We start from the raw sequence: 25,317 nt of genomic DNA, 5'->3' as shown, positions 1-25,317 counted from the left end.
GAAGCAACCTAAGTGTCCATCAACAGATGAATGGATAAAGAAGATGTGGCACATATATACAATGGAATATTACTCGGCCATAAAAAGAAACAAAATTGAGTTATTTGTAGTGAGGTGGATGGACCTAGAGTCTGTCATACAGAGTGAAATAAGTCAGAAAGAGAAAAACAAATACCATATGCTAACACATATATATGGAATCTAAAAAACAAACAAAAAAATGGCCATGAAGAACCTAGGGGCAAGACGGGAATAAAGATGCAGACCTACTAGAGAATGGACTTGAGGATATGGGGAGGGGGAAGGGTAAGCTGGGACAAAGTGAGAGAGTGGCATGGACATATATAAACTACCAAATGTAAAATAGATAGCTAGTGGGAAGCAGCCGCATAGCACAGGGAGATCAGCTCGGTGCTTTGTGACCACCTAGAGGGGTGGGATAGGGAGGGTGGGAGGGAGGGAGACGCAAGAGGGAGGAGATATGGGGATATATGTATATGTAGAACTGATTCACTTTGTTATAAAGCAGAAACTAACACACCATTGTAAAGCAATTATACTCCAATAAAGATGTTAAAAAAAAAAACCAAACAGCCTTAGACAATACTGAAACAAATGAATGTGACTGTATCCCCTAAAATCTTTATTTATTAAAACAGGCTATGGCTATTGTAGACTCCTGGTCTAGAATCCAAGATCCATAAGGGTAAGGACTTTTTAATATTTTATTCACTGATGTATTCCCAAGGTATAGCACAAAGTCTGACATATAAAAGATGCTCAATAAACATTTGTTGAATGAATAAGAGGATGAAGGGTGGTATACCCCAATCCCAGGTATCCTTAATGGCTTATGTAAAGGAACATTCAACCATTAATCTGACTAAACATTTAAAAAATTATATTTTGTTACATCTTGCAGATTTTGACAAAAGAATATCTCACTAGAAATCTATAATCTGTAGATAGATATACCAATGGAAACTGAGAGAAATAGTTATCAAAGTATAATGACCCTCTAGGAATAATTTTGAGAAAAGGGAAAGAATTAAGTTACATCTCCTTTATTTTATGAATGGATACCTTGGGATATATGCAACATTTTGCATCTAACAGAAACCACAGACCTATGGACTTTATGAGGTATATTTGTTAATCAGACTTGGGCACACAAAAGTCTTAATCAACAAGTGGGCAGAAAACTGCCTCATTAGGAAAATATCTTCCCACATCCCCCCTGAGGTAATAGTTAAATAATTGCTCTATTTTATTATGGCTAAAATTCCATAGCAATATATAATCATCTTATGAATTAAAAAAAATATTCACACTTTATATTTTTAACATGTTTCCATTAGGAATATTTTAATAGCTGGATATTTTCAATGTTTGAAAGAATAATTTACTAGTCTCCAAACAGAATTAAAAGGTGGAGAGAACTAGAAATTTATAAACACGAAGGGTAAAGTGGCCTCCATGGGTGTAAGTGAATTTCATGAGCTTATTTTTATGGCTGGTTTCAACTGCAGATGGTTACAAGCCATAGAAAGATACTAGAAAACAAAGGTGAAGGAGAAAAACTATATGTGAAGAGTATTTACAACAACTGTTCGATTTAATATGACAATGAAAACTGAATAATGAAATTTAAGCTATAAGCAAGGAAAAATGTTCCTCATATATGCTTGCTGTATAAAATGAGGATAGAGGTTAGTAACAGTTAAAAGGTTTATACAAACATATAAATCATTAAGCTGTTACTTAGCATCTGATAGAACTTTAACAATTAAATTCAAAGATGTATCTAGTTATCACCAATATAAAAGATAAAAATAGAAGAGGGACATAAGACTGTCCCCCAAATTATTAAAAGTTTTCCTTTTTTAACTTTTAAAGGATGTTTTTAATTTTGTTTGTTTCTTTATTTTTAAACAGTAACTCTGTATATAGAGTTGGCATTGCTATCCTCATGTACATATTAGAAATCCAGGGCATAGAAAGGACTCCATAATATGTGCTTTTTACTAATCATACTACTTTTTAAAAACTCTGACATTATTTGGCTAGGACCTCATTTTATTCAGTTAAACCTAAAATGCCAATGAAGATAGATCTAGGTAGATAGATAGATATAGCCATTATTCCTAAGGTGAAAAGAAATAAAGTAAAAAAAAGAATGAAATAATGCCATTTGCAGCAACATGGATGGACCTAGAGATTATCATACTAAGCGAAGTAAGCCAGACAGTGAAAGACAAATATACGATATCGATTATATGTGGAATCTAAAAAAAATAAAAGATACAAATGAACTTATTTACAAAACAGAAACAGACACACACACAGAAAACAAATTTATGCGGGGGGGGGGGGGATAAATTAGGAGGTTGGGATTAACATATACACACTCCCATATATAAAATAGATAATCAACAAGGACCTACTATATAGCACAGGGAACTATACTCAATGTTTTGTAACAACCTATAAAGGAAAAGAATCTGAGTATATACAAATATACATATATATAATATATGTATAACTGAATCACTGTGCTGTACACCTGAAACACGACACTGAAAATCAACTATATTTCAATTAAAAAAGTGATATGCTATAATGACTTCTTCACATGTTATCTCTTCTGAGAAGTCTTCCCCAAATAACCCCATTTCCACGATGATGATTTCTTTCTTTAAATTTCCTTTGGGGAAAAGAATTAACATTTTGGACTAACTACTGTACTTGGTGCGTCATTTATTTATTCATCCAACAATATTACTTGAGTGATTACTACTCGGCAAACCTCAAGGATAATATAGTGAGAGAAAATCCATAAGGTTTTACTCTTATAGAGCTTACAGTCTCCTGGGGGAGACAGATACGAATCAGTTATTGATCAGTCATTCAAACTAACACCCGTGTAATTATAAATGGAGAAAAGTCTTCAAAAAGAAAAAAAAAAAGGGCTTCTTTGTAGGCATATAACAAAAAGATTCATTATAGACCAGTGAGTCAGGGATGACTTTCCTCAGAAAGTGTTGTTTGAATTGATATCTGAAAGGAGTTAACTGGATGAAGGACAGACAGAGGAAAGCTACGAGGAGTGTTTTAGTGTGGAGGTGCTGAGATGGGCAGCTGCATAGAACTTCTGAGAAGCTATAAAGCAGCCAATGTTATTAAAACACAAAAGCCCATGGGAGGGTCATGAGAGATGAGGCTGATCAGCAGACAGGGGCCAGAGCATGCAGTGCCTGCAACGGACAGTGTCCACTTTATCCCTGTTTGCTGAGGCCCAGTGTTCTGCTCAGTTTAGAATTTACTTGAGTTTTTTATTTGTTTTCATCTTATTAAGATAAGCTCAGATATGTTTGGCGAGCTCCACCTCCAGCTTCTGCCATGGCTCCTGGGGTACCGTGTGAGAATCACGTGTGTAGTGAACATTCTAACTTTCAAATGTGCCTAAATATGGAAGATAACCAGCAATATGTCACCTCTTTCCGGACCTTATCCAGATATGATGTAAGCATCACCTTTCACCCAAATACGCTCAGGCACAAGTGGCTAGGGGCAGCCACCTCCTTCGTGTATCGGGGTAGTGGAAGAAGGATTCAAAATGTCTATCATTGTGAATCCATTATTATCATTCAAAACGTCTATCAGGCACGTGGTTCTCTGTTCCAAATAAGTGTTACTCTGTAGAAAAAAAATTACTTTTGAAAATAGCTTTTTGAATAGAGCTGTTTTATAGGTCCACCAATACAGTGAAACCAATTTCAAGTATTTTTTTATTACCTACTTTTCACTTTCAGAAAGGTCCTGATTTTGATGATAAATAACCTAATAGGTCACTCTTATCCTCGGCTTTGTTAAAAGTTTTAGACTTGACCCCAGGAGCAATGTAAAGCCATGAAAGATGTAAACAGGGGGTGAAGAAATGTTCAGCTTTGCTTTTCCAAGATGTTACCTCAAGCTTACTGAAGTGTTGTCTTAGAGTTGTCTGTATATACATGTCCACCTGATACACTGTTTGGGAGCCAGGTCTCTCCACTTATATCTCCTCAGTTTCTAGCACAGCCCTAACTGGGGCTTTAATATTTGATAAAATTTTGACCTATTCTGAAACATTCAAAGTATTGTACTTATTTTTTCCCAGGTTATCGTTTCTTTTCATACTCCCTGTACTTTTATTTTGATTTAATACTACCTATACTGATAGTGTTAGTTAAAAAAATCATATGGACTTTCCAAAGAATTCAAAAGAACAAATTATTTTTTCTAAAGAAAATAAATCTGCTAATTAGAAGTATGGAATTAAGGACAATTAAAAATGGCTGAAACACCAAATTTACCTTTCAGGTTTTTCTTGATGGGAGAAAACTGAAAAACGAATTTGAGCAATTAGATGTCATACAGGACATTGAAAATTGCTTACTGATGAATATCAATTAAAAGAACAGTAAACATCCAGACTATCTGTATTCCATATACTGATCTATAGTCTGATATAGTCAGGATTTCAGGTAGGATTTTTTGATTAGTTGTTAGATATGCTTGGCAAGTATTTAGATAAAGCAATACAAAATGGGCAAAGAGACATCTATAGTAGACAAGATCTCCATCATTTTCAGTGAAAAATAATTTATTTTGACATCTTCACTAAGTAAAACAAAGAATTGAAAGTTTATGAATAATTTTTAGAAGGAATGCAGTTGCTGCATCTCTGACAACTCACCTTGAAACCATTTGTGGAATCTGGGAGATGGGAACAAGTTTTTCATGGACCTAACAAAGATCTACTCCCTTCAGTCTCTTGGGCAAGGAAAGATGAAAGAATATATGACAGGGAAACAGCACAGAATGTAAACTTGGAAAGCATGAGCTTGCCTCTACCACTCAGTAGCTGGGTGATCCTGAGTAAATTGCTTAATCTCTATAAGCCTTAAAATAAGTTTCCACTTATTTAAAATACAGTCAAAATGGTGGCTCTTACCCAAATGAGTGTGAATGAATCTCTAATGAATAAAGGCTGTGCACTAACACTGAACAACTTGGGCTCTCTTTTTGAACAGAAACCACCAGGAGGCATGTTTTTTTCATCAGAAGGAATTGTAAATGTTCCTTTCTTGGGAAGCCCTGAAACTAGACACACCATTTTTATATGAGAAATAGAAATCAAGACAGAGCCACGCAGATAGTCCATTCTCTCAGAATGAGTATTTTATATTTTGCAGAGAGTACTGAAGGGGACAGAGGGACATGATAAATACTTACAGGGAAGATTAAATATTTTCAGATGTGTAGAACAAGAGCTCAGCAAATGCTAACAAAGACTGATTCAAATAAGGGCTCACTCTTTTTGCAGACCAGCTTGGGTAAGGACGCTGTGTTACACTAAGAGGATGAGCGGAAGTAGAACGATCAGAATATGTAGTGTGCTCTTGGCTAAGGTTAAGGATTTTTATGTATTCTTACTGAGTAGTAGCTTGAAGATTTCGTCTGTTAGCTACATAAGAATGTACATAATTTGCTTTAGTTTAACCAGTTCTCAAGGAATTGGTACACTTCTTTAAAAAGCTATGAATAGTAGAACCCCCATAGGTATTTATAAATAGATAAGTCAAGATTATAGTTACTAGATCTAGTGAAAATCTAGTAAAATATTATCTCTTATTACATGCTATTACTACCTTAATTTCGATGTATTACCGAAGCTTTTGGGAAGATTAACTGAGATGCTAAAAGGGTTTTGTAAAGATTAAAAGACTATACAAACGTAAAGTGAATAATAATTCTAATTGACTGTCTTGCTCTACCAACATCCCTAGTGTTTCCCTCTCACCATTTCATGATGTAACATCCCTCAATGTAAAGCTGCATTTATACGAAAATACCAGGGATGAATTTCACCTTGGCTGGTGAAATTCTAATTGAGCTGGTTATTTCTTATTGGGCTTGAGAGACCCAAGGGGTTTCTTTTTCAATATTTTTTTGGATCGATAATTTTTATGAAGTTATTCAAATTTTATGAAATTTTTTAGAACAAGTTCCAAGAAGATTATCTGTGAAGGTATTTCCGGTAAGAATATAACTCCCATGAATGGGAATACATTGAAAACTACAAATGTATTATTTATGTTAAGTTCTTTTTTAGCACCACTTTTCCTTTTTTTTCCTTTTTTTAAATTCCAGCTGTTTCAAGAAGGTCAGAATAATATGAAAAAGTAGCTAAATGTTATAGGCTCTGAAGTTCTTATTAATACATAATATGGAGAAAAGGGTAGAATACTGAAGTGCCTTGAACCACAGAGGTCACTAAAGATGCATCTAACAAATATGATGCCATTAAATTAACACATGTAATTAAAATGTTATCCATGTAATTAAAATTGTTATCCACAATTTAAAATTTACAATGAATAGTGTTTCTAATATAGCTTTAATGGGGTCATCTAAAGGACATTGCCTGAACTATGATTTTAATTCTCTTCCTTATATTCATGCCATTTAAAGAAAGCTGCAAATGCACTCTTATAAAAGATACTTAAAAACTAAGTCTACACTAGTAGCTACCAGTCAAGAGATTTGGGAGTATTGCCCCCCATGGGACATTTGGTTGTGTCCGGAGACAGTTTCGGTTGTCATACCTAGGTGGTGATGGTGGAGCTGGTGGTGATGGTAGAAGCCAGAGATGCGGCTAAACTTCCATACAGCACAGGCCCCGCAACAAAGACTTGGTCCTATGTGTTAATGATGGCACTGTTGCAGAATCTTGGTCTATCATAATTCTTCCTTTCAGTTTATATATTCCGATTTAGCCATTAGAAACCACAGTAGATAAAATTATCTAGTGTTGGCAAAAATGTCAGAAAACGGACATTCTTATATATTGTCAACGGAAGTATCGATTGAAGTAAATGTTTCGGAGGCAATTTGGAAATTTAAAAATCTGCCTCTACTTGCATTTGTAGCTTTTTTAAAAATTGAAGTTTAGCTGACTTACAATATTACATTAGTTTCAGGTGTACAACAGAGTGATTTGATATTTTTATACATTATGTACCATACAAAGTTATTACAATATTATTGACTATATTCCCTGTGCTGTACATTATACTTCTCAAAAGCACTTCATAACAAATTTATGTAATGGATATATGTAACTGTATTGAAACGATTCTCTTGCAGCATTATTTGTAAGAAGAAAATCAATAAGGAAGTGGTTAAATAAATTAGATCATACTCATAATATGCAATGATAAAAAATGGTAGGATTGTATGTTCTAACAAGGAAGGATGAATATGATACATTGCAGGTTATAAATAATTTGGGTTATTTGAATTTATAATCAAATTTCTTGCTTACATTTATACATATGTATATGCATATTTATGTGTGGTATATATGTATTTGTGTGTGTGTGTGTGTATGCATAGCAAAGGTCTGGAAAGATACAAAGTAAATATTGAGCAAAAGAGTAGTCAGTCATGGAGAATATGAGTATGTTTTGAAATGTTCACTTTTTACTTTACATAGTCTTGTAATATTTGCATTTCTTTCAAGCTTGGGCAATGTGTGAAATTTTTAAAAATGTAATAAGAATACATCACATAATCATAAATATACATAGACATGGTCTGTCTTGTAAGGCTTATGTGAGGAATTCAGTTTTGAGTAGGTTTTAATAGTTATTTCCTAGTGAAAGGGAATTAAGAGATTGTAGACATAATTTAGAACAGTTAGAGGAGACCATCACAAAAAACTGAGTGGAATTCTGGGCAACCTAAAAAGACGTGGGTAAAGGAGCAATATAGAAACACTGAATTATAAGAGTTGTGATTTAAATTGAAATGAAAGCTCTCATTTTTTCAAGAAAATGCCTTATTTGGACACAGCTTAATTAGTATTTGCCTCAATCAGGCAAATTAAATTCTTCAATACTGAACATATCTATAAGAAACTTCAATTTCTACTTAAAAGTTAAATTATTTTCACAAACTCTTCTTTATATTTGTGTACTTGAATCTAATCATTTGCACAGTTTTAGTTGAAAGAATTCAGCATGAAAGATTAAAAATACTGAAGAAAGAAATAAATTATGTAAATTATCTTCAGTTTGCAGCTTGCTTTACAAAGATTTAGAAATCTCTTTCTTGTACAGCTCAATCTTTCAAAAGCATGGCTAGGTCTTTTCATGTATAGTTATAATCTTAACATTCTAAATGTAGTGATTCATAGATAGAATCAGTGGGGTCAGTGGTTCACACTTCAGAATTCTAAGAGATCCTTAATATTAATGAGTAAACACCTGAGGAAGTACTTTTATTTGATCAATGCTGAAAATGTTGCTGCTCAAATACCTAAGTAGTTAACACTTATCAGAGTAAATTGAAAGCTTGAATCTTCCTTTGAAACAACATACCTAGGGGTAGAAAAAGCCACCAGTGCGAACTAATTCTGTGCTTATTCATTTACATATTATCTTAAAGGCATCATCATTATAACTCCAAACCAGACGTGCCCCAGGGCTCCATTCATAAAAACAAGCAAATATCATTTACTGGGAACTGGTTCTTACTCTAGAAGAAATGCAAGGATTCCATGTAAGAATTAAACCCATTGCCAGTTGTTCTATAAAAATGTCTTTTCCAAGTACAAGTCTTCCCAGATTTATTCAGAGAAAGCTGAGAAAGCAATTTTATCACTCATTTAAAGCCAGGCATAACAAAGTCACCACTAATTATCTATTTAAACTTGAAGGCTCACTTACTTTTTATCTTTATTCTGGAAAATAAATACTATTTATTCTATTAAATTTCTATTGCTTTTCTTTAAGACATTTCACACTTTGTTTCATTTCAGTTAACGTTTTCCATCAGAGTGTACTAGAGACTTTTAACAAATTCCATGTACAAGCACGGTTATGATAACAATATCTTGCTATAATTAAACAAATGCTGTCATATCTTCGCCAATATTTAAAAAATTAGGACCTATGCTTATATATATGTATATATACATACACACACACACACACACTATATTGGCCAAACATACAGTACCTTGCATACAAAATTTTGTTGTGCAAATTATGGTTTTAAAATTAGTGTTTTAACTTAATTTTTAATACAAAAGGTAAAGCTAAGAAAGCCAAAGATTGTCCTCCAAATTATTGTGTATTTTCCTTTTTTAATTTTTAAAGAATAGACGCTTTTTCTAAAAAAAATTGTTTTGTATTTACTATATCTTTGTTGCATTGGGCTGGCATCATTATCTTCATCTTACATGTTAGGAATCCAGAACACAGAACAGTCATATAGCTTAAGAAAGATCACAGGGTGTTTCTTCTTGCCTTATTTATTACCATGGTCTTTATTAATGGATCAATTAAAATACACAGATAATTATTAAGGATTTGCTGCCTTCTGTGTTCTGGGGTGATCAGGAAGAGGGCTGGTAGTTTTACAGTGTAGAGTCCACTCATGCATAGAGAATGCATTGTGAATGTGGCTGTGTAGAAAATTCGTTTGCGACTCATTGGGCTGTGGCCCCTAAGGTCATGCAACAAGTGGCATTGATTATTGAACAAGTTATGGTCAGTGAATCAAGAGACTCACAGCTCTATGTTGGGTATTTGGATGTGGGAGATGAGTAGTGTAATGCAGACAGAAAATTATCATGTGAAACAAAACAAAGCATTAAAAGTACTATTTCGGGTTTGACTCAAAATTCTATGGGAGCATGTTGTAGAAAGAGATTAGTTACAAATCTGGAAAGGTTTTCATGAAGTTGTGCAGTAATTAATGATAAGATTTCAGGCAGCAGAGTTTTGCACAAGGTTGTAGGATTATTGAGTGCAAAGAACCAAGAAAATATCCAAAGCACGGCAAATATTCTAAAGAGGATAAAGTTCTTTGGTGAGTTGTTTTGTGGAGATATGCAGTGTGAGAAAAGGCTGAAAATAGGCAGGGTTCAGCTAAATTACTGAGAACCTTATACACCAGCCTATGGTATTTGGACAATAGGCAATGGGGAACTTATCGGCAATGGGATGAAGAAGGTAGGTCATAGACTCAACTTCACGAACGTGAGTTCCAGCTCAGGTACTTAGTAATTGTTCGGCAAACTGTGTAACCACTCTATGCCCCAATTTCTCCAACTTCAAAATAAAATAAACCACACACACACACACACACACACACACCCATTTTTGAGTTGTTGAAGGATTAAACTAAATGTGCTAACATATGGAGAATGTTTAGCTTAGCACCAGGAATATACAAGAGCTTAATATTAATGTTCTTATTTTTCTTATTAATTGTTCCCATTATGTGAGCTGAGTTTGGGGCAGTTTATTCTGGATAGATTAAAATGAAATGGTACAGAATGGCAGCAGAAAGACAGATTAGAAGGCAACTGAAAAAGTAGCAAGTTAGAATGAAAAGGTGAGCTTTAGATTAAGACAGAACTAGTTTAAAGTTCTAGCCTCATTATTTATTTGTAGATTTCAGTGCCTTGGGCAAATCACTTAACATTTTGAATCAAATTCTATTTTTCATTAACTATAAAATGGGATGATGACAATGTAGGTGATTTAAGGAGATTGAGTATTGAAGTATTAGCTGTCTGTTTTTAAAATTAGTAGCTGCTCAACAAACTGTAAATTAAAAAAAATTCCTATTATTGTTATTAACACTATAATCTTAGTAAGGAATAACAATGACTCAAAGGGATAACAAAGGTCTGACTGTGAAAATAGAGAAGAAACGGATAAGTTTTATGGAGGTAAAAATTTGGTAAATAGTTAATGACATGTAGACTAGGGAGTGATGAGTCTATGAAAAGATGATTCTTGAATATTCTTAATAAAAGACAGATGATGATAATTTTGTGATTTCTGGTACTACCTTATTTACAATAGCAACTATTTTGTCTGTGCCCTTTGTTTTCCTTCAAAAGGAATCTGGCACACTTACAGGGCTGCTTGGGAGACACTTAAGTTCACACTAAGAATCCACTGTATGCAAAGTATATTCTGCTTCTCTCCCCATCCACAAACGAGTTCCTCATCTCCATGATGACTTCCTCTTCCACATCTCACCGGTATCACTTATATTTTATTATATGATATTCTTTGTCATTTGTTTCATCTTGCTTTCTCCTCATTGACACTATAGTGGGCAGGGGATAATTCTTATATTTCCTTTGTTCTCCCATCATGCCCAGACCACCCAATTAACATGGTGACCTTAATGATATGGATTGGCATCCTGTCCTACCAGAATATCCCCAAACATAGGGTGACAATTTTCAATTCAGTAAATCTGTATAGATGACTGTTGGGGTGGCACGGTTGATTCTAGGATATGTTCCTTCATTGATAAAGCTCAGCTCCTCTGCTGCTGGGGGCTGGAAGAGTCTGATCAGCTCTTGCGGATGGAGAGAGCGTCACGACATCACTTTGGTTTAGGTTGGTTCTTATTACTGCCGGTAATCTTGGCTTATGTGATGGCTTACACTTAGATGGTATATGTGATTTTTTTTGAGTGTTTATAGTATTTCATTTCCATCTTGGCCCCTTCCATTTTTCAGAGAGGGCCAGCCACGCCACCATTCAACATCACCTGTACTCAGCCTATTTTCTTGCTGTGTATAACTTCACTTGACCTGACAACCTTCTGGGCAGCACTACAACTTTTCTTCCCCTCTCTAACTTTCCTGTGCTTATAGGATAGCTGAAGCCTTTGTGTGTTCGCCCCGTCATTTTATTCCCAGGCACACTCTATAATAATCCTTTTCCTCCCTGCTGTCAAGGGGATAGTCCAATAAGCATGCAGCCTGCAGGAAACTAAAAGCAAGTCTAGGCTCTATGTTCACACTTGACCCAAAGTCAGGGGACATATGTCAAGCTGTCATAAAAATTGTTCATATATTGCTCTTGTATATCAAGGAGACATGAAAATTCCACAGTCACATCAATCCAGGATCAAGATGAGAGTTTTACTCTTACTCTTTCCGATTCCATTCCCTACAGACCTTTTGGAGTACTCCTCCACAACTTGTCTTCATGGAGATGGGGGAGTACTTTTTTTTTTCTTCACTGTCAGGGTAAGGAAAAGCTTTTCATAGAGAACAATTCACTCCCTCAGAGGCCAAGGACTCCTAACTCCGAGACACGACCCTCTCAGCCCCACTCTTTAGTCCCCTTACAGGGCTACACCTGGTCCTACTGTCTCTTTGAAAGACCCATGGGAAGTGTCAGGTCCAAACTATTGGTGGCTCTTTTTCAAATGTCTGGGTGCTCAATATTTCTTATACTTTATCTTTGAATGCAATACTATTCTGGGACAACAGGAAAACTTTTACTTAATGTTGTATCATACAGCTGAATAATAATAATAATAATAGTAATAATAATAATATGCCAGCATTAGCACAGAAAGCCAGAGATCATTAGAGTAAAGGAATTCACTTCCATTCAATAATTATTTAAAGAATTTCTGCTGTTTTCAAAGATATAAAAAAGATAAACAGTATTCAGTTTTAGACTAAACCGAAAGGCCTTATCCATTTCTTAAGTAGCCTGACCCTCTAGTTAAATGGAATGATTATCATACAGAAACCGTAAGGAAGATATATTGGTTCATTAATTTCAGACTAGGACAGTGTGACATTGTTCATTTAGGCTTCTGGGAAAGTTTATAGGACTCATTTTTAGATAAACCCATCTAAAATCTGTCCATCTTACTATAAGATAATCCAAAGTTATCTTTTCCCTTATAGAAGCAAAAGTAAAGAAAAATAATTTCAGGGAACACTTTCTATTTCTTACTTTAGAGAAATATGCTCCTATTTTTCCTGTTTTCAGGAACTTTCTAGGCCACTACTTTCCTCTAAACTCTAAGAATCACTGATCCAAAGAACTTTCACTTATACAAAACAATATGAGAGATGGCCCACTCTGTAGAGAAGGAATCAGTAAAATTAGTAAATTTAGACAGTGCTTTCACGCAAAATACTCATATCAGGGCAACGCATGAAAATATATGGATGGGACACATTCAGCCTCTATTCTCATGTGGGTTGAAAATTTTGGAATTCTAAATAAACTAACTCTGAAACTGTTTTAGCTGAAATCTTGCCAATGTTTTCTTTTTATATTACTAGATTCACTGTGAGAATTATAAACAATTTTCTGTGATGATTAGGAAATATAGTTCCTGAATGCACTTTATTTCACCCACACCATTAAAAAGTAAACCTTGAAGAAAATTCTCTGCTTTGCATTTCAAGTCTTTCTCCATTTAGCAGCTTCCTCACACCCATAAAAACACATGGGGAGAGAATGAGAGGAAAAAAATTCAAAAAAGATAGCTAGCTATGGCCAAAACATATGGGACAAAGTTGTCCAAAATATTGTCACAACTCCTCCATTGACAATTCATTCTATTGTAGAGCCTTGTCAGACCTCCCAGATTCATTGACAGACTATTATATTCAGAGAGGCTTTGAAAACTTACGGCACTTAGAAATGCTCTGGAGACATATAAAAATGTCTTTATTTAGAATGGAACATATAACACCTGCCAAATTTGTAGGTTTGAAACCACTTCCAATAAGAATTAAAAGGCCCTCTTCCCAGCTGAAATAGGGCTATCAATATATGACTTGCCTGCTCATGGGAAATAGTGGGTTCTTGTCTCTGATGTTGCAATTTAGTTTAAAATCACTTTCGTGATGACAGGGTACATAAGGATGATAAAACTATAAAGATGACAGTCTAATCTTCAAAGATTACTGATCATTGATAAAATATTAAATAACGTAAACATCTGAAATGCCAGATTATCAGCTGGTTGGCACACTCTCAGTATTGAAGTATGCTGAGATACTACTGGTAAGTGAAAAATGCTTTTCCTACATGTAGTGCAAAAATACATCCTCCCAAGAGGGGCAAATGAATTATAATAGCTTTGAGTTTAAAATGTATATTTTTTCTCAATAGTGATGCAATGTATGTCCAGTATTAATAAATGCTTTGTTGTAAAGTGCTCAAAATTATTTTTCCCCTCAAAGTAATGCCTGATTATTGAGAATTTTAAGCACCCTTAAATTGTAACTTTTTTTGAATTCTAGCCGCAATTTTATATATACTTACAAGAATGATTAGACATGCTGGTCCTATAAAACTCCAAATAAAGTTGTTTTCTGTGCTAAGCCAACATCTGAAAAGTAAATAAGAGATAAAATCTATATATATGCTTGTATGTACTTCAACAAAGCAAAATTTTCAATGATATACAAAGCTTATTCAGAATTGCATTCCAAATATTTATGAGATCATCTTAACTTACACTTTGGTGGTGCCATAATACCTATATCCTAATGATGCTGAAAATCCAACTACCACAGCTGGGCTGAGATAGCCAAAGATATAAAAATTCTTGTGCAAAAATCCCTTGTTGTAGATGACTCCTACAACAATGAGATAGAGGTGGATGCCTTCAATGCACATCCATGCAAAGGCAGCTAAAAAGAAGTAATGCAGCAGGCCGGCAATGATGGAACAGAAGAGCTAGAAAGCAAAGAAAGAAACCATAAGCAATGTTTACTTTAACATTATTGTAACATAAAATCTTGACTTTCTCCATAAATTATGCCATTTTATATAATGCTTGGTCACATTAAAATATCCTTGTCAAGTGTCAGTTTTTTAAATTGTACCATTCCCAACTGATTTAAAAGAACTGTGCTTCGTCAATGTGAAACATTCACCAGTCCTGTAAGAGAACTAAGTTGCTATTCTTGTCCAGAGATTTATACTTTTTATACACTTACATTATGTGATAAATTGTGGATTAGTCACCTGATTATCTCACAGTGACTGTTATGATTTGAGTTGATTTCTGTTTTGGAGCTGCCTTTACTTTCCTTTATTTTAATCATGCTCAAAGAATGAAAATTACTGCTAATACTATGTTAAACAAAACATCATAAATAATTAAGAGAAGGCACTGAATTTACAAAACAGACAAATGATGATATATTTTACAAAAATATCCATTATATGATCACTTGAAGTTACAAGATTATCAGGTAAATTTGAGATGGATTTCAGTTAAATATTATTTATTAGTATTGACTTCACACTTAGAACTAGAGTTAGGCTTATAAGAAATAACAGAAAATGAAATAGTTATACACTTCTGTAGTAACAGAACTAACACAATCTATTACTGGTGAGATAACATAATAACATTTACATACTTATTGCACTTAATAAAATAGAGTATAATTCAAACATAATGAGATTATCTACTAAAATATATTCGAGAGTACTATATAAGGTTGGGGATGGTGATTAAAATTTGGGAACCACTTCAGTGAGGAAGTGAGATTTGAAATACGGCTTTAAAATGGGAAGAATTTGATAGGCGAAATAGAATTGAAAACAAACACTCTAAGGAATAGTTTTGTGGTGAGGATGATGGTGGGGTGAAGCTGAAGGAGGAATTGGGCATTGGAGGATAGTGGGAGGTGCACAGAATTGACAGGTGTTATAAATACCACTGCAAAACAAACAAACAAACAAACAAAAACATACGGAGTTTACCGTCTCGTGTAGGCTATTTAAAATAGGTGCTTTGTGGCATCTACTTCAGAAGAAAACCTTGATAACTGATGGTTAGTCTCAGTACTTGAAAGATGACTAGTAAGAATGGAAATATGGAGGCAATTTAATGTTTTGTGGCCATGTTGATGCACTTCTCTGGTCTCCAGCTGCAGGGCGGGCTGCAGCTGCTATACAGGAAAGCCACTGATGTGCTCACGTTTCCTGATGGCTGCTGACAGCCATTGACTGAGCACAGCAAGACATTCCTGTTCTTGAGAGACCTGCCATGTGACTTTGGCTGAGGGTCTTCTCAAAGGACTCCTTGACAGGCAAACTGGGCTTTCCTTAGAACTGCACTGCTGTGTACAGTGCTTCCACTCACTCATCCCTTCACCTTTCTTTCCTTCACTCAGGCTCAGGCCTGCATCTTGGTCTGATGGCTCTCCAAGTCTCTCTCTTCCCATTTCTCTCACAGCCATTTCGCTTAATAAATTTATTGCTTGTCTTATCCCACTTTAGTGTCTGCTTCTAGGATGACCCAGACTAGCTCAAGATGGGAACTATTTGATAAGGCTCTAGATCAATAATGGTGGAAAATGGTTAGAAAAGTGCATTTACTAGGTGGAGCTAATTCATCATATTTCAACCTATGAACCTTAGCCACTTTTGTGTTCTGTCCCTGTCTTGAGATAAACATTTTTTCCAACTCCTCTCTCCCCTCTCTCTCCCCTCTGTTTTTGTTTAACGCCCATGTAAAAACAAACCACAACAAAACAAAAAACAAAACGAGGATATTTCTTCAGTTTGTTGACAAGTTTTTGCAGTTCATCATAATGAGGGCCACTGTGGTTAATGGAACTACTAAGCAAGTTGCTCAGATATGTTAGCATTATCAAACTTAGAAACACCTTAAGAACAAAGTATATGGTGTATTTGCCCCATTAAGCCCTTAATTCCAATTCAATTCCAATTCATATATGTTTCTATGACATATATATTGAGGAAAGTAAAAATTTAGAAAATAAAAATAGAGAGTAAGGGAGATCTACATACCTTATTAGTATTTGTATTGATCCCAACAAGAAAAACAAGTTCAGCAAGGAATAGGCTACAGCAGAGATTTTTGTGAATTGTTGTCCTGGTGCTCTGAATTTCACTGAAGAACCAGAAGGTAAAAATGCATAAGGCAAGGCAAATCAGTGAAATAATTATTCCTAGTTGAGTGATCCTTGTAAGAATATTATAATCTTTAATACCCTAAGGGAAAATAATAATACAACTGTTAAAAGAATAACTCAGTAGCTCGTCAAAGGAACTACAACATATAATGAACTTCCCTTCTTGGTGAAACATTAAACTGTTCATAAAATGTAAAAATACAAATGTGCATTTAGATGAGAAAATTTTGTACTTTTGAAAATGTTCAACATTCAGAAAATCTGATATAAATCACGTAGCACTTTAATAGTTCTGTAATTAGTGATTTTTTTCCCCTAAGCATAGTATATATTAGTATATGGTTTAACAATGTTATCACCATCAGTTTCTTGATATTAGAAAGGCAATTCATTATTGTAATGTGAAAATGGTTAATTAAAGCAGCTTTATCAGTGGTAAGAACAAGTCATTTCTATGCAGTAATTCATTTAAACACATTAAACAAAGGTATCAGAAATGCTGCCTATATAGAATAACAATACAGTATAGTTGCGAGACTTTGAAATGGGAAAGGTTGGTTTCACTCTAACCAGATGGTTTTAAGAGGCATCTTTGTTTATTTAACATTCAGAAAAAAAATCATCTTTGTCACTGACATTAGGGTTAGGCAGATTTATTTAGTCATGATATGTATTTGATGGATTTTAAGTATTGTATAGAAATGAGCCTGTAATCTAAAGATTCCAATACAGGGATATAAAATAAAAACCTATATAATGTAAAAGCAAGATATTACTGATGTAAAATACATATTATGAAGCTATTGACCTTAGAAAGATTTTTCATGTTTAAAAATCTTGTGGGGTTCTACATTATTAAAACATGGTATTTGTTATGAATGTGCTAATACTTATTGACCAGGTATCAAATACTTTTAATGAATTTGTCATCAGTAAAAATAAACTTTCAATACAAAGGCAAAAACCCTTAAATTCCATGATACTTTAAAATGTATAAATGGTCCTTAAAAGCAGCATTAAAAACTAAGAGTCAATGGATAGATATTTAATACACAATCTATTAGATATTATAGATTAGGTAAGTCTTACACTAAAAATAACCAAAGATCCAAACTAGATATGTCATAGAAGGCAAGTAAGAAAAGAAAGACTAAAAAAAAGGTAATGTTGAGGTTGTATCAGTAAATTAAATATGCTATTTACACCCAAAGAAAACATATAAAAATTAAATATTCTCTTGAATGACATAAAGAAGAAGAAAAAAACAGATTTATAAATATGAATTGGAAAATTGGCTTACAATAGAAGAACCAGAAGACATCAAAATTGCAAAATGTGTCAGGTGGTTACAGCGGCATGAGGTGTGGGTCTCATTCGAGTATGTCAGTTCACAGCCCTCCGAAGACCAGCTGCCATTCATGGTGTCAGGTAAGTAGTTCCAAAATGCACATTGACTCCTATACTTACCTGTGGTCTGAAAAAGAGACATTTTACTGATGGGAAAAAGAGAAAAAGTTACACATACGACATCGTTTTGGTTATATTTAAAACACCATTTTGCATAGCAATATAATTAAAACCATGCCTACAAAGTAAAGCATAAAATCAATGCTAATAAGTGAATGCTATTGTTGTGTGAAAAAATTGAAGTTTATACTGCAACCATGCTATATTTTATCAATCCTGTGTCACGAATTTGTGAGAATTATTGTCAATTGAGATCATGTATGTCATTTAGAATGGTGCATGACATATCTCATTATCTTTGATAAATGTTTATTGAGTATGCACTAGATATTAGTCATTGATCCAGGTGCTAAAAATACACCACTGAACAAAACAGAAAAAGTGTTTGCCTTATTGACCTTACATTCTAATGAGGAGATAAGAAATTATTAAACAAAATAAATAAGCCAGGGAAAGGAGAACAGAAGTAATCTGACGAGGCTTTTCCTAGGAAATGACATTTAAGCAAATACTTCAATTAAGTGAGAGTGTGAGCCCTAAAGACTTGGAAACAGAGGGTTCCACACAGTTTGAATGGAAAATGGAAAAGCTCTGAAGTGAGACTCAATGAAGGTCTTCCAGAAACATCTAGAAGCCAGTTCAGTTCAAGCAATGAATGAGGTAAAGAGTAGTGAGTGTAAGATCAGAGATAGACAGGGGCTGATCAAATAGACTACAGGAAGGTTGTTCAATAAATAGCAAATTCTCCTTATCATATATTAATATTAACTAATCATAATACAATACCTAATGCACTGTAAGTTTTAATAAGTTATTCATAGAATGCTGTATACCTATGCTTGTGTCTTGTAGAAATAAAAACTGTTTACAATTATACAACAGTTTATAGTTAACTAGGTGCTTTCTTACCTACTTTGTTTAATTTGATCCTCAAAAGAGCCCTGTGAGTGGGTATTGTGTTGAGAGACCAAGAGATGTCAAAAAATATATGCAAGACTAATCATTGATAAATGGAGTAAAACAGAGCCAAACGCAAATCTTCAGACAACTATTCATTAAAGAAAATATTAGTTGAGTATCAAATATAGGCACTGTGCTAGGAGCCAGGGATTCGTAGTTGAAAAGATAAAGCATCTGCCCTCAAGGATGACGGAAGCCCAGATGATTTTAATACAATTAGACAGTTGCTTTAATGGCCTATATACAAAATCCAACACTTAGATCAATGGTTGGAGCACTGGCCAATTTGATTGGAGTAAGTCTAGGAAGACAGTGATTGAACTGAAATTGGAGAGATGACAAGAAATTTTTCAAAGAGGTCAAGCTATGTGAAGAAAATTGAAACTCTACATCCAGTTCCCCCAGAACTGCCAGGAAAATACCCAATCCCATTCTTTTTTTTTTTTTTTTTTTTTTAACAGGAAGGCAGACAAATGGCTTTTAATTAATTAATTAATTTATTTATTTTTGCTGTGTTGGGTCTTCGTTTCTGTGCGAGGACTTTCTCTAGTTGCGGCAAGCGGGGGCCACTCTTCATCGTGGTGCACGGGCCTCTCACTATCGCGGCCTCTCTTGTTGCGGAGCACAGGCTCCAGACGCGCAGGCTCAGTAGTTGTGGCTCACGGGCCCAGTTGCTCCGCAGCATGTGGGATCTTCCCAGACCAGGGCTCGAACCCGTGTCTCCTGCATTGGCAGGCAGATTCTCAACCACTGTGCCACCAGGGAAGCCCCCAATCCCATTCTTGTTAAAAAACAAACAAACAGATAAGCTAGAGGAGCCAGAAGGACTCTAGAATTGAGGAACTAGAGTCAGCTGAGAGTGCATCACTCAAAAAACAGGGGTTAAGTGAGGGTCTGTCTACATGCTGAGCACCCACCATTGCCCACCACTTTCTTTTTATTCTCCTAATCCTTGCAGTGAGCTTCTGTCTTTAGGCATGAGACTAAAAGGTTTCTGAGAAACTAAAGGCCGAAGAGAAATGACTTTTAGGTAGTGATCTTCAGGATCTTCCAGTGCAATGGCCAGAAACTAGCCTGATGATAACTCTCTAGGGAAGCACACCACTGCCACAAGCCACCTGAAAACACAATCATCTTTCAAATGTCTCATTATTAGATATGGATGGATGGCCATGAACCACCAGACCTCCGAGGACACACTCTGCCATGAAAGACAAAGAACAAAAAGCCAACAAGCCAAACAGAGGAAATCAGGAGCAACATAATGTAGGGAGTAGAACACAGATTTTTTAAAAATATAAATACTACCACAGAGAAATACTGCACCCATGAAACAAAAGTAGAGTTCAAAAAATAAGGGTGTTCAGTTATAATTAAGTATAAAGTAGAAATAAAATGTTAGCAGGAAAAAAAAAATAAAAATGTAAAGGAAAACTTAAAATGAAAAAAAAAAAAAAAGACCTTAGAGGCTCAGCTGGGGAGTCCAATATTTACATAAGAATAACAAGAGAAGAGACCAGAGATACTGGAGAGGAAGAAATTAGCAAACAAATAATAATAGAAAATTCCCTAAAACTGAAGACCACATAAATGCCTAGTACAATTAATAAAGAAAGATCCACACCAAGGTTCATCTTTGATTGAATCCTGAGAATAAAGATAAGATCTCAAAAGTTTGAGAGAGAGAAAGAGACAGATCACTTGCAAAAGAATGCAAATTTTAAGTAAAATATTAATTGCATGCAGCTTCCCCAGGTTAACCTGGAAAGCTAGAAAACAATGAGCAAGGTCTAGAAAATTCTGAAGAAAAAATTATTCACAATTTATAACTTTATACCATGGAATTTATCTAAGTGTACGGATAAGATAGAAATATAGTATATACTTAGCTAAGAAGGTAATGCAAGAGCTCAAACACTTGACTTTCTGGGCACCTTTCTCAAGAGTCACTGGAGAATATGCCACCAAAATACAGAGGTAAACCAAGAAAGAGGAATCGTTGGTTCAAGGAAACATTGAATCTGACACAGGAGAGAGGAGAGTTGCATGTCCAGGATGACGGTGACAGAGATGTCCAGTCTGATAGCCAAACAGAAGGCAAAGGGTAGACCATCCAGACAGGATCAAGTTCACAGAAGCCTAAAAAGGATGTCTCCAGAACATTAATTTAGCTGATAATCTTATGTATTTGAATGTTTTATAAGGAGATTTATAGTACTGTCAGAAAGTTTGGGGACTAATTAGTAATGGATAAATAGAAATCTAAGCAAGCTAAATTAAAGGAATTTACTAACACCTGGAAAATGGTTCAGCCTCATGATTCAGCTGTGTATAACACATTGAAAACTGATTTAACCCAAAATTTGATGAAGCATGGGAGGATGAGTAGTTGGGGGAGTGTGTGGATCACAGGGGAAGATATGTATAAGAAAATTAAATCCACATTTTCTATAGATGAAGGCAATAGATCATACCTATTTTTTAAAAGCTTAAAAAAATAAGAGGAGTTATTAAGTTTGGGGTGAAGGAGATAGAGGGTCAATGGAAAATGCTTTCCCATTTTGTAGGAAGCCAGAAACTTCAGCCTATTTGTTAGCTGAGACACTGGGACCAATGTGGAGAGATCCAGGAAAGTTGAGGTAATGGACAAAGCTTAATTTCTTGGGAGGTAGGTGGGGGAGGGATTCAGAGAATAGCATCGGGCAGGAGAGTATCTTAGCTGCGGAAGAATGGATTCTGGAGAAAGACCGTGGGTATGAAACTTTGTTCTACCAGTTGTTGCTGAGCGACCACGGGCAAGGCATTTAATCTTTTAGAGTCTCAGTTTCCTCATCTGTGAAATGGAGATAACAGTACATACCTCATAGGGTTCTTGTGAGAATTAAAGTAAATAATTTAGAACAAAGCATGTTTCCATATAAGCATTATTAAAGTATTGGTTGCTATAATTATTATCATTATTATTATCTGTATTATTATAACAACTATAATTAATATTCCTCTAAAGTAATGAAGTATATACTAGTTGGTGAAGCTGCAAGTAAATTATCAGGGAATCAGGAAGTGGAAGGTGTTATATATGAAATAACTTTGATTTTCCTAGAGAATAAAATGGATCCAAATTTTATTCTCAGAGGGAAGCAATGGATTGGGTAAATGTATTGTCAGAGGAAAGAGATGAAATTTCAGAGTGGTCATTACTTTGAATGGGAAAAGAATTTGAACAGAGAAGATGATTAAGGACAATCAAGTTTTCTCATTAACTATGGTGAAGAACTCTTGTGTAAATGTGTGTTTCGTTTTGTTGCTGTGTCAAACAGAGATGGGCGAAGTGGGTTGCCCTTGGCACCTCTTCAGCTGCCAAAACATTCCACTGATAAAAACTGTAGAAAAACCATGAGACCATGCAAAAGAACAATGTTTGTTTTCTAGTATCAAAAGGTCATTTGCATTTAGCATCTGAAAATATCTAAATTTAGTTTCCATTCTTAAAACATTTCACACCTTCTTTTTCCCTCAACAGAATGCCCACCGTTGTTTAGGTTTGAGCTACTATTTACTTGCATTTTCTATACATTTAGTTTCTCTCTACATCAGATGTCTGTCTTTACAATGACACATTTGTACTGTATGGAAGCATATAGAGTGGCCCCTTGATATTCACAGGGGATTGATTCCAGGACCCCTGCACATTCCGAAATCCACGGATACTCAAGTTACTTTCGTAAAATGGAGTAGTATTTGCATATAACTTATGCACATCCTCCTGTATACTTTAAATCATCTCTAGATTACTTATAAAACTCAATACAATGTAAATGCTATGTAAATAGTTGATGGGCTGCAGTAAATTCAAGTTTTGCTTTTTGGAACTTTCTGGAATTTTTTCCCTTGAATATTTTCCATTTGTGTTTGGTTGAATTCATGGATGTGGAACCTGTCGATACGGAGGGCTGACTATATGTTCTTTTAATCCCCTGTTTCCCATAAACATGCAAATACAATTGCCCAGCTTCAAGGTTCTCCAAATAGAGTTTCTGAGGCAATTTAGTCATGTATTAGGATTGAAATTCAATTGAAAGCCCAAGAAACCATTAACTGTAAAAATGCAGCAAACAATATGATTTTGAGTTTCCCTGTTCACTTTTAGGTCTATAAAAACCCTAAATACTTAGTTATTTCTAATCATTTTTTTTATTGTATAGTTTTAATTATACATGGGTTTGAAAAAAGATGTAGAATAACAATAAAAGAGTAAAGTGGTCTCAGATGATTTCTTTATGAAATATTATGAACTTCTCCATGATTTTATTTTAATCAGCACCCAAATCCCTGCCAGTATTATTTTATATGACAATTAACCAAACACCTCCCTCATTATACAAGTAACATTTATCTCTTTAATACTTTTTTATAACTTCTTCCTTGAAGGGCCGGAGACTTCCAAAATGAACAATGTACTTAAAAATAAAACTAAAACGTAGCTTAATTTCAGAGAATCATATACATAAAATTCTTTGGTATTTATTATAAAACTTAAAGAGCACTGAAAGTACAAAAATATTTTATAGAAAAATTAGTTGAAACCACTTTACTCTTTTATTTCAATTTTGAATTTGCATTTTTAAACTCAAGAACTCATATACAATTAAAGTGACACTACAAAAAAATGCTCATTTCTCTGAATGCTTCACAATTATAATCAATAGTCAACAGAAACACAACTTACCTTTATGTGATTTAATGTAAATGTTATTTTTTCAAGTTCATACAATGTGGGTGGGTTTGAGCTAATTGAGACTGAAATTACTGAAGAGATGACTCTTCCCTCCTCTTCAGCTTTATCATAACTTTGAGGTTCCAATAAGATGTTGTCAGACGATGAAAATAGAGGACCAATACTCTTATAATATAAAAATGCAACTGCAACACTGCCTGTCAATCAAATAAGTGTATTCAGTGAAATTCTTAAAATAAACATAAAAATTGACCAGACAAAGGGAGTCATACAAATTCCCAGATACTGAAATGTGGGTCATGATATATCTATGCTTACATCATTGAACCATATTAAGACATATTCTCTGACCTCTGTGACTCTGAAACTGATTGTGGACTGTAGCATTCCCTTGGCACAGACTATATTTAGGAGAAAAATAGTCCTAGATAAATTTACATCCAAGTGCTGACTAAGAACCAAGGAGTAAAGTATATTCACTTGAAAAATAAAATTTTGACTTACTACTTTGCTGGGCAAATATATGAATTAGAAAGATACTGGGAGAAAATTCTCACAGATTTACAGTATTAAGAAACTTTAGAATTGAAAGAGTTGTGAGATGCCACTGAGTTCAACCTCATGCCCACTGAAATGCTTCCTTTTTAAATTGATGACATACAGTTATGCCGACGCAGCATAAGGAATTTATTGCCTTTCGAGGCAGCCATTTATCCGAACCCTTGACACTCCCCAAATGCAGCACATCAGCACATAACCAGATACTAGAAATGTTACCTGATCAGTACAGACCGTCACATGACTATTTTTCCCTTAGCCTGAATACTACACCTATTTTAACGGATCTCAAATTGCCTTGGTTTTTGAGATCATTATCAGCAGCTCATTATCACTGATATTAAGTGTGTGAACAACTCAACATCGACAACTATTATCTTTTAAAATTCCTGTTGTCACTTAGGTCACATTCCTTCTCTGTTGTACAGAATTATGGACAGTAAGTTGAGGAATTTATATTCAGAATTTACTCTTGGAATTAGAAGTTCTGGTTTTAGTCATTTCTCCTACTTGTGTGTCCCTGGGTAAACTTGAGCTTTCTCATGTATAACATGATGGTAGTGATATTCCCTCTGGCTATTTACTAGGATAAGGTGGAGACCAAATGAAATTATATGAGAGTCTTCTGTGAAATTTAAGATGCTATATTAATATGATTATTGTTATACTTATTAACTAGAAATGTTATATGTTTGCTTTAGATACTTGGACAAATTAGGAAGAACTCTTATCATATTCATTTTCCCTCAAATTTGTGACACCAGCAAATAATTTGAAAAGCATAAATTAATCAAAATCATTA

The 25,317-nt window shown here is 34.6% G+C and overlaps 1 protein-coding gene across 3 annotated transcripts in view; it reads right to left on the bottom strand.

The window, feature by feature from the left end:
* The window catches only part of ADGRL4 (adhesion G protein-coupled receptor L4), a 125,472-nt gene that overhangs the window by 15,848 nt on the left and 84,307 nt on the right, over window positions 1–25,317 (bottom strand). For all 3 annotated transcript variants that reach the window (XM_061183969.1, XM_061183970.1, XM_061183971.1), the window contains 5 exons: window positions 23,949–24,154; window positions 18,093–18,266; window positions 16,668–16,871; window positions 14,356–14,576; window positions 14,160–14,226 (listed from right to left, as the gene is read on the bottom strand). In XM_061183969.1, coding sequence (XP_061039952.1) covers window positions 14,160–14,226; window positions 14,356–14,576; window positions 16,668–16,871; window positions 18,093–18,266; window positions 23,949–24,154 — 872 coding nt within the window. The remainder of the gene's footprint in view (window positions 1–14,159; window positions 14,227–14,355; window positions 14,577–16,667; window positions 16,872–18,092; window positions 18,267–23,948; window positions 24,155–25,317) is intronic.

This window comes from Eubalaena glacialis, chromosome 3, assembly GCF_028564815.1.
Source record: "Eubalaena glacialis isolate mEubGla1 chromosome 3, mEubGla1.1.hap2.+ XY, whole genome shotgun sequence".
Lineage (NCBI taxonomy): Eukaryota > Metazoa > Chordata > Mammalia > Artiodactyla > Balaenidae > Eubalaena > Eubalaena glacialis.
This window is presented reverse-complemented; position numbering and strand designations above follow the sequence as displayed.